The sequence below is a fragment of the Cebus imitator genome, unplaced genomic scaffold (genome assembly GCF_001604975.1).
Source record: "Cebus imitator isolate Cc_AM_T3 unplaced genomic scaffold, Cebus_imitator-1.0 Scaffold175, whole genome shotgun sequence".
NCBI lineage: Eukaryota > Metazoa > Chordata > Mammalia > Primates > Cebidae > Cebus > Cebus imitator.
Genome location: NW_016107490.1, coordinates 3,698,794 through 3,713,638, shown reverse-complemented (window position 1 = coordinate 3,713,638; position 14,845 = coordinate 3,698,794). Strand labels below are relative to the sequence as shown.

Genomic DNA, 14,845 nt, shown 5'->3' with positions numbered 1-14,845 from the left:
GGCAGGAGAATTGCCTGAACCAGGGAGGCAGAGGTTGCGGTGAGCCGAGATCGCCATTGCACTCCAGCCTGGGTAACAAGAGCGAAACTCCGTCTCAAAAAAATAAATAAATAAATAAAATCAAAAACATCTGTACAAAAAAATTGAACATAAATATAAAGACAAGCCACACAGTGAAAGATATTAGCAAAATGTACCAACAAAAAAGGATTAGTAACAACAATAAGGTACTCTTACAAATTGATAAGCAAAGATAAAGCCAATAGAAAAATGGGCAACAGGAAAAACAAAAACAGATATTAACAAATAATATATAAACAGTAACATGTAATTACAATATATACAATATATATTGTTACATTTTTAAGCTTTAAATATAAAATGCATATAATTAGCACAAACCTAAGCACTAAAGTATAGAAACATTACTGAGTATTCGAAACGCCAAATAAGGACAACAGTCACCACTGGAAAGAAGAATGGGAGAGTTTAACTGTCTAACTTTTCTTTTTAAAAATAAATCTGGCAAGTGTTAACATTTTTTGAAGTTGGGTAGTGAATATACAGGTATTATCTTACTCTACTAGTCTCTGTGTTTAAAATACTTCATAATGAAAAAATGGTTAATTTCACATAAGAAGGACTTTAACAGATAAAAATAATAACAGGAAAAAATAAAACCTTTCTCATTCGACAAGCTGTCTAAAACGGGAAAAAAAGAATCCACTCATAAAAATAGTAGCAGATAATGTCATCGTGATTTACCAGAGTTTAAAGCTTTATTTATTGTAACGTGTCCTTATTAAATTAAGAAGTTACTGTGTTAAAGCTATAATGTTTAAATAAAAGATTTCAGAACACAGCAAAAATACATTCCAGTAATATGCTGGAGTTTTTATGCACCAGAAAAACCTACAATAGTAGGTGATTTGGCCGGGCGCGGTGGCTCAAGCCTGTAATCCCAGCACTTTGGGAGACCGAGGCGGGTGGATCACGAGGCCAAGAGATCGAGACCATCCTGGTCAACACGGTGAAACCCCATCTCTACTAAAAAAAAAAAAAAAAAATACAAAAAATTAGCTGGGCATGGTGACGCGTGCCTGTAATCCCAGCTACTCGGGAGGCTGAGGCAGGAGAATTGCCTGAACCCAGGAGGCGGAGATTGCGGTGAGCCGAGATCGCGCCATTGCACTCCAGCCTGGGTAACAAGAGCGAAACTCCGTCCCCCCCCCCAAAAAAAAAGTAGGTGATTTGACATTTGAATCACACCTATATGAATTAAGATGTCCAGCACTACCAAACAAAAGCCACACGAGGCCACGAAACACTCCCAACTCTGTATGTTTTAGCCTTTTTAAAGACCTATAAACCAACAGATACGGATTAAAAACAAAACAAAAACTACAGGCCTCAGAAAAATATACTATTTTGCACACAAAGGCCATCTATAGGCCTCAGATCTAGAACTCCTGCTTTAAAGTTGCTTCTCCAATCTCGATCCGAAACATTGGCTGAATTATGTTGGAAAAGAATGAAAAGCGTACGCAGCTTGGGTGCCAGTTGCGTAAAACCTTTCGGGCTTTCACTAACTTCTCGAGAGGTTAACACCTTTAACGAGAAACTTTGCTCCCTGTCGCTGCCTTGTCTGGGCAAATGCCTCTCTCAACTGCTACAGACCCAAAGTCTAAGCTTTAAAGAGGGTGAAGCCATTGTGTCAAAGTCTCTTGTAAACAGAAGGGATAGGAAGCCGCCCCCCTTTCTTCAAACACAGGGACCCAGAGAGACGCCCAGGAGCTCCCGAAAAAACGTTGCTGCTAAAAGCCGCCGCGTCAGAAACAGCTGTGAGACACTGAAATCCCCACTGGTAAGCGCCCCAGCTCCACCGCGACCCCTACCCACAAGGCTGGGGGCTGGTTGAATGGGGGAAGGGAACACCTCCGCCAACAACCGCTTCAACCGCCTCCTGACAAGTCCCCGATCAGGCCCACCAAACTCACAGCCTGAAGAATCGCACACTCACTGGAAAGTGGGGCCGGGTCCTGGTCCTGGTCCGGTCCCCGGAATTCGGCGGGTCTCCCAAGGTTTGGGGGGAGGTGGCGGCTGAGACGCCATCTCCTCCTACTCCGCTCGGCCCCCGTTCCTCTCCTGGACTGTCCAGGCCTGCGTACACCAGCACCTCGAACGCCAGGCATAATGGGCAGAACACCGAGCCGTCCACCCCGCCCACCCCTGCAATCAGAACAAGGCTTAAGTTACTTTACCAGCTGAATCCAGACCGCGGGAGGATGCGATTAATTTGTAGGAAGAAACACGTTCTTTGTATTTGCCTTAGAAAGAGCTCGTGTACTAAACCCGAGGGTAAAGGCTCATCGATATTTCTGGTAGCAGCTGCAATGTCCTAGACCTCGGAGCGTCCCCCTACCCCCGAGGCTTATCAGGGACTGGACGGGTCAGGCTGGGAGTAAAGCTGCTCACACTTCTACACGCCCGGGGTAGGTGGGGGGAGGTGGCAAACTAGGCAGTTTGACAGATTTCCCTACAAACAAGAAGGGAAAAGCTCACTTAGTCCTAGCGAGAGCGGCCTGGTACTTTCGTTCTAAAGCCCACGTTTCCTCGGGGAACAGAATTGCTAGACGCAAATAGGTGCGTTGTCTTTAGTCTTCCCTGTTCCCTTCGGGGGCCGGAAGGGGTTAAATCTCAGGCTCCGGCATCTGGGGAGAAGGTGAGGCGGGTAGGTAAGAGGTGAAGGGGTGCAGACTGGGTGCAGAAGACGTGTGGCGGGAGAGAGGTCATTTCCCTCCTGCTGGAACGGCTTTGTTAGCAAAGGAGGGGTGAGTGGGAAGTTTGTTGGACCTGACCAAAGGGGGAAGGGCTAGCTTGGCTAAAACTAAGGCTTGAGGTTAGATCTCGAGATTAACTTTTCAAGAGTCCACGGTAGATTCCATAGCTGAATGTTTCAGAAGTCCAGTGAAGTGTGATTACCTTCCCCGTAAATCTACACCCCAGCCCCATGCTGCGGTACGAATGATACCTTTCGGTAGGGAAATGAGTTTTAAAACATCTTAGGATGTCGTTCGTTTGGTCGTTTCGGTAGTTTTTTTCATGCCCTACTCGTTTCCTCGTTTTCGATGACTTGTTTTGCAATCGTCCAAGAGGTGAAAATAAAGTCCTCTCCTCCAGTAAGCCAGAGACTGGACTAGTTATCCTTGTTTTGGGGAGGAGGGATTCAGTCCTCGGAGGGAGCCTGACACGTGAAAAGGCGGCTTTGTAGCAACTTGTTACAGAGTTATTTCTGCAAAACAAACACGTAAACGAAAAGCGAACATCTTGAGGGTAACCAACACTGGAAAATTTGTGGGATGTCTTTCTCAGGGCTTGCTTTCAAACATAGTAAATCTAATGTGGACAACCGATTTCTGATATCTTAAGGAATCCTGACATTTCATTACATCAAGATGAAACGACCAAATTTAAGGCGTAACATATTTTCTCCTTTTAATGTTAATATTCTTGAGAAGTTGCTAGATTGTTGCTAGGGGAAAATAATGTTGAGAGGTTTGTAAATTCGTAGCTCGTTTATTAACATACACATTCAAAGAAAGGTCTTTTTGTTTGAGGACTATTTTTAGACTTATTCAAATTACTCAGAACTGGAAGTTTGTAATTCTCATTAGGTTTGGGAACTTCTCAGAGCCAGTATATTGTAATATGTCATTTATTCACTTTGCATGATACCTTTGTTCTTGTGAACTTACTGGGGAAATAAACATTGTCTTACAGCAATAGAAAATAAAGTAAGTTTTAATATAGCTACTTAAATCTCAAGGGAAATCATCGTTAAGTGTCCTTTTTAAAGTGCTTATTGATTTGTTTATTGGAAGAGGGTGTGTTTGTGTCTCTTTTTGAGTTAAATGTTACTTCTGAATTAAGTAAAATTCTTGACCTTGACTAATGGAGAAAAAATAACTTAGAATAACAGGTGAAACAGAAAATGTTTTGAAACTGAATTATGAATTATGAAACTGCACAAATTACAAGATGCCACTGTCTTTCATCTTTCATGACCACAGTTACAGCATGTCATAAGATTGCCATGCAGTGATTATTTTGGCTGGACGTGGTAGCTCACGCTTGTAATCCCAGCACTTTGGGAGGCTGAGGTGGGCAGATCACGAGGTCAGGAGTTGAAGACCAGCCTGATAACATGGTGAAACCCTGTCTCTACTAAAAATACAAAAATTAGCTGGACATGGTGGCACGTGTCTGTAATCCCAGCTACTCAGGAGGCTGAGGCAGAAGAATCCCTTGAACTTGGGAAGTGGAGGTTGCAATGAGCCAAGATCACACCACTGCACTCCAGCCTGGATGACAAGAGCAAGACTTCGTCTCAAAAAAAAAGAAAAGGATTGCTATGCATTGATTATTTTCTAAAATATTGCTTTAAATATCATTTTAAGGTAATACGGACTGTTTCACTAATTAGAAGATCTAGTTTTGCTAAACAAATTAGGTTGTTTGAATTTTTAGTACGCCTCTTTCCTGGTAACAAGAGACAGATTTGCCCTTATTCTCTATATAGTATTTTTTTGTCAGTTTGTTTAAATTGCAAAAATTGGCTACTTAATTAAGCAAACAATTGCACTCAAATATTTTGTACTTAATTTGTTTTTGTTGGAGGTTTGTGTTTTGTTTTGTTTTTTTTGAGACCGAATTTCACTCTTGTTGCCCAGGCTAGAGTACAGTGGCACAATCTTGGCTCACTACAACCTCCACCTCCTGGTTTCAAGCAATTCTCCTGTCTCAGCCTCCTGTTAGCTGGGATTACAGGTGCATACCAACACACCTGGCTAATTTTTTGTATTTTTAATAGAGATGGGGTTTCACCATGTTGGCCAGGTTGGTCTCAAACTTCTGACCTCAGGTGATCTGCCCGCCTCAGCCTCCGAAAGTGCTGGGATTACAGATGTGAGCCACCGCACCTGGCCTTTTGTTGGAGATTTTACTCATGAAAGGGACAGATTTTTATTTTGTTAATAGGTGGTTGCCATTTAGTCATTATATCATCAAAGTAAAGTTGATATTTTTGGACCAGCTGATCAGTTGTCATTGTTGTTTGTTGTTGTTTTGAGACAGAGTCTTGCTCTGTCACCCAGGCTGGAGTGCAGCTACCAAACCCAGCTAATTTTTGTATTTTTAGTAGAGACAGGGTTTCTCCATGTTGGCCAGGCTGGTCTTGAACTCCAGACCTCAAGTGATCTTCTGCCTCGGCCTCCCAAAGTGCTGGGATTACAGATGTGAGCCACTGTGCCCGGCCTCAATTTGTTTTAAATAGTTGACTGCTAAACTATCATTAAGTGCAGTCAAGTATTATATAATGAAGACTGGTCTGATTTTTTGTCTAGTCTGAATGCTGAGGCCCCTAGCCACCTAGAGGTTCCCCGAAAATCACTGACATCAGGCAAATTGATTAATGGGAGAAAAGGCATACACGTTTATGTAATGTGTATACACAGGAGGCTTCAGAATGAAGACATGATAACAGGAAATTGTCCATTTTTATGTTTCGTCAAAGTATGGGCAGCTCGTAGAAATATGATTAGAAAAAAAAGGGTAATTAACTGAATGGGGAAACCCAGCAAGCCTGTCTGTCTGGGTTCTTCTCGGCCTCTCAGAGCATGCATTCCTTCCTTCTAGGTGTAGGGCAGGACCTGTTGTGGAATGGAGGGTCTTTTGACCTACAGTCAAAGAGAGGTCAGATAATTTGTCTTTTTTTTTTTTTTTTTCCTTTGCTTTTTAGAGACAGGGTCTTGCACTGTCACCCAGGTTGGAGTACAGTGGCACGATCTTGATTCACTACAACCTCTACCTCTTGGGCTCGAGCAGTCCTCCCACCTTAGTCTTCTGAGTAGCTGTGACTACAGGTGTGCACCACCATGCCCAGCTAATTTTTCATTTTTTTTGTAGAGACAGGGTCTCATGGTGTTGCCCAGGCTGGTCTCAAACTCCTGGCCTCAAATGATCCTCCACCTCGGCCCCACAAAGTGGTCAGACTATAGGTGTGAGACACTGCACCTTGCCTCATTTTTCATGGTCAGTTTTTACTCAGGAAAGTGGAGGGAAAATTTGAGTTGTGTGTATGTGTGTGTGTGTGTGTGTGTGTGTGTGTGTGTGTGTATGTGTGTATAATTATTATTTTTTTGAGACGAAGGTTTGTTCTTGTCGCCCAGGCTGGAGTACAGTGGTGCCATATCTGCGCAGTGCAACCTTCACCTCCCAGATTTAAGTGATTCTCCTGCCTCAGCCTCCCAAGTAGCTGGGATTACAGGCGCCCAGCATCATGCCTGGCTAATTTTTATTTTTTCGTATTTTTAGTAGAGACAGGATTTCACCATGTTGGCCAGACTGGTCTCAAACTCCTGACGTCAGGTGATCCACCCACTTCGGCCTCCCAAAGTGCTGGGATTTTACAGGTGCGAGCCACCGCACTCAGCCAAATTTGAGTAATATTTTTAGATTTTATGGCTGACTTTAGGGAAAGGGGATTCTGGTTTCTACGACTCACCTTGAGGAAGAGGGACTGTAGTTTTTCTATGGCTAGTCTAGGGGAGAATGGGACTGAGAGACAAGAGGGCAGAAGGTTAGAGAAAAACATTTGCTTCTGAGGCTGCTGCTGAGGCTTTCATTTTGGGGTATGGCTTTCTTAGCCCAAACACCAGTAAACTCATTTTTAATTTCTAATCAGAAAAGTTTAATGAATTAACTTTGTACAATACCGAATAGTAAAGAAAAAGCAAAATTTCACTCTGTACTTGTGTTTTCATTATCCTCCTCAGAAGCAACCATTTTTGATTATTTTTATTTCTTTTGATCAACTTAGTTATATTGATGTATCATAATTCAGAATGCTAAACGAAATTCCTTGACAATTAGAAACCTTTACTGGATCCATCTTATAAACTTCCTTCAAGTTTGTATTTTAGAATACGTATATAAAGAAAGGGGCTTGGTTAGAGAGTACACAATAGTGTTTTTCAAATAAAAGCTAGTCTTTATCCCTAAACATTATGACTTATTTGTCTGTGACAGTAAAATGCAGAAGCTGCTCATTAGTTTTACTTTTGTCTTTCTAGTTATAATTATTCAGTATGTTCCCACTGACCGAGGAAAGCAAGTGTTTGGCCCGGTTGTTACTCAATACTGGTACTTGTCCAAGATGTATCTTCAGATTCTGTGGTGTGGATTTTCATGCACCTTATAAACTTCCATACAAGGTATTTTCTTTTTTTTTTTTTCAAGTTAAGGGAAGCTTCTCTATATTTTAACAATGAATGCCTGTACTTTTGAGAGCAAGTATCTATCTATAACTGTTTTTTAAATTAAAAAAACTATAATAAAATAAATGATAATCATAATTTTGGAAGAGTCTCAGAAATGTTAAATTCCCTTCTTAAGTGATTCTATCTAGCTGTCTTAACATTTAGTGTAGTGGGATCTTTGTGGAGGAACTCCCTGGTGCATTTAACATTTGTGTAGATGTTTCCTAAAAGATATCTGAACAGAATTTCACAAAATATTGCTTCCTCCTTACATGTCCTACTAAGTGGAAGTATTGTGGGTATGGTTGCCTTTTTCTGTTTTTCCTATTTTCTATATTTCCATTTGTATTTGTAAATAGGTATTTAGAGCCCTCTAAAAATAAATGCTTATTGTCATTATTACTGCTATTAATGACAAAAGTAATATACAGATATCTTTGACATTTATGGTAATATACAGAGAGCTTTGACATTTAATATAATACTTTTTTGCATAAGATGTAACTTGAAATGTTTGATTCTAGAAGTGATATTCTTTTTAGAGGCAGATAGTAATAATACATATGTAAATATAATACATTATAAACAGTATGCATACAACACATACACACACACAATTTCTTGTAATTTAAAAAATTGTCCAGGAGTTAGTAGTATGCTATAATATGCTGTATTCAATTATCATTACTATATGTCAAGTTCTCATATAATTCTCATAATAACTGATTAGGCAAGTACATACTATGATTGTCTCTATTTTCAGATGAAGAAACTGAGATACAGAGAGGTTAAGCAACCTGCCCAAAGTTACACAGCTATTAAGTGAGCAAGCTAGGATTTGAACAGTCTGTCTGAATTCAAAACCTAGGATTTGGAGCTACAAGACATGGATTTGAATCCCAGTTCCACCACTTTCCAGCTTCATTTTACTCCTCTGTAAATGGGAATGATGATAATACCCACCTCACAGGACTTTAAGAGACAGTACCTAATAAAGTATGTGGAAACACTTTGAAAACCAGAAATCGGCCGGGCGCAGTAGCTCATGCCTGTAATCCCAGCACTTTGGGAGGCTGAGGCGGGTGGATCAGAGGTCAGGAGTTCAAGACCAGCCTGGCCAAGATGGTGAAACCCAAAAATACAAAATAGCCAGGTGCGGTGGCAGGTGCCTGTAATCTCAGCTACTCAGAAGGCTGAGGCAGGAAAATCGCTTGAATCCAGGGGACGGAGGTTGCAGTGAGCCAAGATCATGCCACTCCACTCGAGCCTGGGCAACGGAGTGAGACTCCATCTCAAGAGAAAAAAAAAGAAAACCAAAAATGGTACTTGTGCTATGATGATTTAAATATATGTATATTCATTTATGCACAATATGACGATAAAGTAATAAGACTAGTTTTATGTAACCCTGCTTACACATTTTTTAGACACATTATAACCTATTCTGTTATTAGATTTTAAAAAATTTATATTAAGAGACTGTTATCGACTTTTGTTTGTTTGATTTTATATAAATAAGTGTACAAGAATATTAGGACAGTTTTTTTTAAATGTTCTTAAATTTCTATCTGTTCTATTCATGTAGCTATGTATATACATGCACGTCTGTATACGCACTGTGTTATACTGATATTATAGATCTTAGGTAACAACAAGCATATTTGTGTGAGTCAAAATGTACCTGTATATGTATGTGTCTGTATTTCTCTATTAAAGCAGGAGAGCTAATTTCTCAATAAAATAAATTTAAATTTGCTTGAGTGAAAGATTTTTTTCCCTTTAGAGTCAGTAAATTGTCATCTGAATGAATTTTAAAAAGATATTTATTCAACAATGGGATAATAAAACCTGTCTAAACAAAACAGAAAAATCCTCTGAGTATTTAGATGAGAGGAATATCTGAATGAGAGAAATGTGAGAATGGTTTCAAAGAAATACAAGTTTTTACATTCTAATACAAGAAATGACAGAAATTAGGCAAACTAGAATATAGTAAAGCACATCTTTCAATTAATATATATAAATGGTTTGTAAACATATGCTAACTTTCAGCATTGTCAGCATTTGTGTACCTTTCTTAGTAAATTATCTCCAAATTATTTTTACTTAGTAGACTACCCTAAAGATCAGATTTTATATTAAATATTATACTTGTGAGCTTTTAGTCATTATGAGGTTATTAAATAACCTAGCAAGGATGGAAATTCAGTTTGTATTTTTATATGTTAATCACTAGAATTGAAGTTTGTTTTTACTGAAATTAGCAAGTGAATGCCTCTCAGAACAGAACTACAAATTAATAAATTTGTTAATGGAGCCTTTCTCCCTCAGATTTATGACTTTTGAGTTGGAAGCTGGAAACCAAAAAAGATGAATTAATTTTGGAAGTTATGAACCTACCTCCCAAGAAAATTCAACTGCAAGAACTAGAAGATAGTATTGATAATCTAAGTCAGAATGGAAAGGGAAGGATTTCTGTTAGTCAAGATGGAAGCATTGCTTCCAAGAACTCAAATTTAAATGTATGTAATATATGCCTAGGAATATATTCACTGATATATGGAACTCTTTTGAAACGTATTCATGTATATATAATAGAGATAGGTAATTCTCTTTTAAATTCCATAAAAGCCAATGCTGTCTAATAAAATAACTGGATTGCTTCAGCGCTGACATGTCAACGTAAAATCTGTGATATGTCCTAATTTTCACTTGTATTTTCTTGCTTCATCTTACCTAGAAAGCCTTAAGGGCATTCTCAGTGGGTCATTACTTTTTCTTTTATTAACTTTTCAGGAGTTGCTCAGTGAACTACAGAAATTTCTGGAAACTGAAAAAGATGAATTAATTTTGGAAGTTATGAACCCACCTCCCAAGAAAATTCGACTGCAAGAACTGGAAGATAGTGTTGATAATCTAAGTCAGAATGGAGAGGGAAGGATTTCTGTTAGTCAAGATGGAAGCATTGCTTCCAAGAACTCAAATTTAAATGTATGTAATATATGCCTAGGAATTCTTCAAGAATTCTGTGAGAAAGATTTCGTTAAAAAGGTAAATAACTTGTTTTTCATTATAGGTGTAATTACATGGAGATTTTCAGTTCTAAGACCAAGAATTCTTTCTTTTCTTTTTTGGAGACAAGACAGTTCTTTTTTGGGGGGGTTGGGGGGGCAGTCTCATTCAGTTGCCCAGGGTGGAGTGCTGTGGTTCAATCACAGCTCACTGTAGCCTCCAGCTCTTGGGCTCAAGCAGTCTTCCTACATCAGCCTTCTGAGCAGCTAAGGCTACAGGAATGTACTACCATGCACACCCAATTTTTCAATCTTTTTGTAGAGGTAGAGTCTCCTTATGTTATTGTGCTGGTCTTGAACTCCTGGCCTCAAGTGATCCTCCTGCCTTGGCCTCCCAAAAGTGCTGGGATTACAGGTGTTTGCCACTGCATCTGGCTAAGGCCAAGAATTTTTTTTTCTCTTTTTTTTTTTTGAGATAGAGTTTCACTCTTGTCACCCAGGCTGGAGTGCAATGGTGCAATCTCAACTCATTGCAACCTCTGCCTCCCAGGTTCAAGTGATTCATCTGCCTCAGCCTCTTAAGTAGCTGGAATTACAGGAACGTGCCACCATGCCCAGCTAATTTTTGTATTTTTAGTAGAGACAGAGTTTCACCATGTTGGCCAAGCAAGTCTTGAAATCTTGACTTTAGGTAATCTGCCCAACTTGGCCTCCCAAAGTGCTGGGATTACAGGTGTGAGCCACTGCGCCCAGCCTTCTGTTTTTTGTTTTTGTTTTTGAGACAGGGTCTCACTCTGTCACCCAGGCTGGAGTGCAGTGGTACAATATCAGCTCACTGCAACCTCCACCTCCGGGCTCAAGTGATCCTCACACCTTAGCCTCCCAAGTAGCTGGGACTACAGGCACAGGCCACCATGCCTAGCTTCAAGAATTCTTATATTGAAAGGAACACTGCCATTCATATTCAACTTGTTTCACACAATTGGATCATTAAAATATTTTCTTAATTTTTTTTAAAACAAAAGCCTATCTCAAATTACTTTTTAATTGACGTATCTGAAAATAAAATGTGTATTCATGTATTTCAGTCATAAGTGCTATTTAATTGAAGAAAAATATAGCAGTTTGTTTTCATTTTGCTGTTTAACCATAGCTAAGTGACAGAAAAGTTCATTTCTAATCATACTTATCATTGTCCAGGAGAGTACAGCCTTGTAGAAGGTAAATGATTTCACTGGGCACCATAGCTCATGCTTGTAATCCCAGCACTTTGGGAGGCCAAGGCAGGTGGATCATGATGTCAGGAGTTCGAGACCAGCCTGGCCAACACAGTGAAACCCTGTCTCTACTAAAAATACAAAAATTAGCTGGGTGTGGTGGCAGGCACCTGTAATCCCAGCTACTCAGGATGCTGAGACAGGAGAATTGCTTGAATTTGGGAGGTAGAGGTTGCAGTGGGCTGACATCGCACCACTGCACTCCAGTCTGGGCGACAGAGCTAGACTCCGTCTCAAAGAAAATAAAAAAGGTAAGTGATTGAACGTGGGATTGCCTTTTGTTTTCTTCTGTCAAGAGTGCTATGTTTGGGTTTATTTTGTTTGAAAATTAGAAGGTGACCTAATAGAAAACTATTTTGACACTTAATAGTTTATTCTGCAGATGTCACACCTGGCTGTTTTGTTTCCTTGTGGTATTAGTCTTCAGGGTCATAGTTAGGCAGTATTTAATCTCAAGATATGTGTGAGTGTTCCACTGTCATGTGAAAGTTTGGAATTTTTGCCATGTCATCTACTGGACCAGAAATTCATGTTATGAAGATTAGAGTAAGTGATATTTTCGACAATTCCTGGGAATTTACACAATTGTAATACTTTTTTAGGTGTGCCAAAAGGTTGAGGCCTCTGGGTTTGAATTCACCAGCTTGGTATTTTCAGTCTCCTTCCCACCACAACTATCTGTAAGAGAGGTAAGGTCATTTGCATGCATAAAACTGTATGTGAAGTGCATGCTAGGAATTTTTCAAAAAATTGGAACGTAGTAATATTTCTTTATTATATTTTTTACATATTGTGTACATATTGAATGATTGAAGCAATTTATAGCTGCTTAATAAATACTTGTTGAATGAATAAATGACAAAAGGAATTAGTTTTGTCCTAACAAAGCAAGTTAGTTTGCCCTAGGACTGTCATCTTTTTTAAAGTCCCTCAATCAGTTGCAGACATTCATTATTAGCTCCATGTAAGGTATGATGGTCAGAAAAGAGATTTGACTAGGTTTCCGGAGATCTTTTGAGGTGGATATGTGCATTTTAGAATGGTCCTAGAATAGGGTCATTTCTATTATGATGAACCTTCTTCTTTCTGGAGTAAAATATAAAAAGATGGCATATCTTCTGGTCAATGACAAAAGGTAGAGAAATAGCCTTATTTTTAGAAACTGTTTTCTTTGTTGAGTGAAAAAAAAAGTTATTACTGTAATATTCTTATGTGTCAAAACTGACATGAAAACATAAAGCTTTGTTAATACTGTTAAATGAAGTATAGTAAGAAACATCTGTAATCTCAAATTACAACCAAGGTTTGTTTGTTTTTTGTTTTTTGTTTTTTTTTGAGATGGAGTCTCGCTCTGTAGCCCAGGTTAGAGTGCAATGGTACAATCTCAGCTCACTGCAGCCTCTGCCTTCTGGGTCCCGGTTCAAGCAATTCTCCTACTTCAGCCTCCCAAACAATCATGGGTTCTAAGCATAACTGTTTATATTTATGAGATGTCTTTCCCCTAAGAAGCCTACAGCATCACCAGAACATTACATTGTAAACCCTCACTTTCTTTGGGTGAGCATGTTTGTTAGCCCCAAATAAGCTGAAGATTGTTGAAGCTGGATGGAATGATAAAGAGCCGGAAGTGAAAGAGAGTAAGATGATTTTATATAGTATCTGTGTTGCTAACAAGACAACTAACTGAGCAAATGGAAGTATAAATGGGATGATGATGATGATATACTGGGTTTATAAACACTTAAAGTCATTTTCTAGTCAGTCATTAAAGCATTTCTCACTGATGTGTCATCTTCTGGTCCAATTTTGGTACAAAGAAACAGACTTCCAAAAGCTGAGTGACTCTACTTTAGTGAGAGTTTTGAGTAACAGAAATAGGAATAAGAAGTATATTTTCTGAATGTGGTTATATATCTTACCACCAAATCCTTCCTCTCAAAGCTTATGTTTATATATTTCCCTAACCCTCAGAACCTGTGAATCAAAGTTTATATTTTTACATTAAGATTTGTGTTGTCCATTTTTATCACTTATTTGATAATTTTAACAATATTAATGTTACTATTTATGAGGTATTTATATTTCATATTAGAAACAGAAGATACTGTTTTTAAAAGTAGAATTATTCTGCTCAAACTCTAGTTTTTATAACTAATTTTAGCCAGAAAACTATTTAGCAGAAATATGTCACTGTTCTGATTATTGAAGAATTAATATATTTCCACAGTTGAGTGTGCTGTGTTTTACTGCTTTATTTGTAGTAATGAGTAACATATTTTACCTATTCATTTCCTAAGAATAATTAAAGAAATCATAGTTTTATATGCAGTATACTCTTTTCACATCCCAGATGTCTTCAGAAAATTATGTTTAAGGTTCGCTTCATGAGATTTTCTTTTATTATTATGTTACTTTAGTACTTCTTTGGAGTTGAGATATGCTGTGCAAGCCAGGCTGGATAGAAATTGCCTTTTAAACTATTTATTTGTTACACATCTCAATTAAAAGTAGTTACACATATCTTCAGAATATTCTACATTTCAAATATAAATTCGGTGATTTCTCTAGTGCCATGTTCTACATATGGCTTTCAACTTAGACCTTGTAAATATCTCTACCTTAGAGCTTCTGTGGAACAAATATCAATATACTGCCCATAAAATTGATTGCTGTCAATTATCTCATAATTCATGCTAGAATATACAATTGAGTCCATTTGAATGATTTTATTTTTTCCACTTCTAAGAAGTAGATTATCACAGATATATTTAAAGCAAATAATATTTTATCAATCTGGTGGTATTTATTATATTCCTGCTTACAAAAGAAACAAGGGGTGGCCTCCAGTAAGGTTTTTTTAAAAATTAAATGGCCAGTTGCAGTAGCTCTTGCCTGTAATTCCAGCACTTTGGGAGACTGAGGTGGGAGGATCGCTTGAGCCTCAGAATTTGCATTTCTTGGCTGAGCATGGTGGCTCATGCCTGTAGTCCCAGCACTTTGGGAGGCTGAGGTGGGTGGATTATGAGGTCAGGAAGTCGAGACCAGCCTGGCCAACATGGTGAAACCCCATCTCTACTAAAAATACAAAATTAGCTGGGTGTGGTGGCAGGTACCTGTAGTCCTAGCTACTTGGGAGACTGAGGCAGGAGAATCACTTGAACCTAGGAGGCAGAGGCTGCAGTGAGCCGAGATTGTGTCACTGCACTCCAGCCTGGGTGACAGAGCGAGACTCCATCTCAAA

The 14,845-nt window shown here is 38.9% G+C and overlaps 2 protein-coding genes across 14 annotated transcripts in view; one reads left to right on the top strand and one right to left on the bottom strand.

Annotated features, from left to right (window-relative positions):
* The window catches only part of PEX13 (peroxisomal biogenesis factor 13), a 20,574-nt gene extending 18,154 nt beyond the window's left edge, over positions 1–2,420 (bottom strand). The window contains exon 1 of the mRNA XM_017545000.2: positions 2,021–2,420. Coding sequence (XP_017400489.1) covers positions 2,021–2,112 — 92 coding nt within the window. The 5' untranslated portion in view covers positions 2,113–2,420. The remainder of the gene's footprint in view (positions 1–2,020) is intronic.
* Positions 2,421–2,430: 10 nt separating this feature from the next.
* The window catches only part of PUS10 (pseudouridine synthase 10), a 70,079-nt gene continuing 57,664 nt past the window's right edge, over positions 2,431–14,845 (top strand). For 4 of the 13 annotated variants that reach the window (XM_017544990.2, XM_037744457.1, XM_037744458.1 and 1 more), the window contains exons 1-4: positions 2,651–2,722; positions 7,131–7,271; positions 10,113–10,367; positions 12,207–12,293. In XM_017544990.2, the coding sequence (XP_017400479.1) occupies positions 7,146–7,271; positions 10,113–10,367; positions 12,207–12,293 (468 nt within the window). In that variant the 5' untranslated portion in view covers positions 2,651–2,722; positions 7,131–7,145. The other 9 variants (XM_017544992.2, XM_017544993.2, XM_037744452.1 and 6 more) reach the window with 9 other exon arrangements.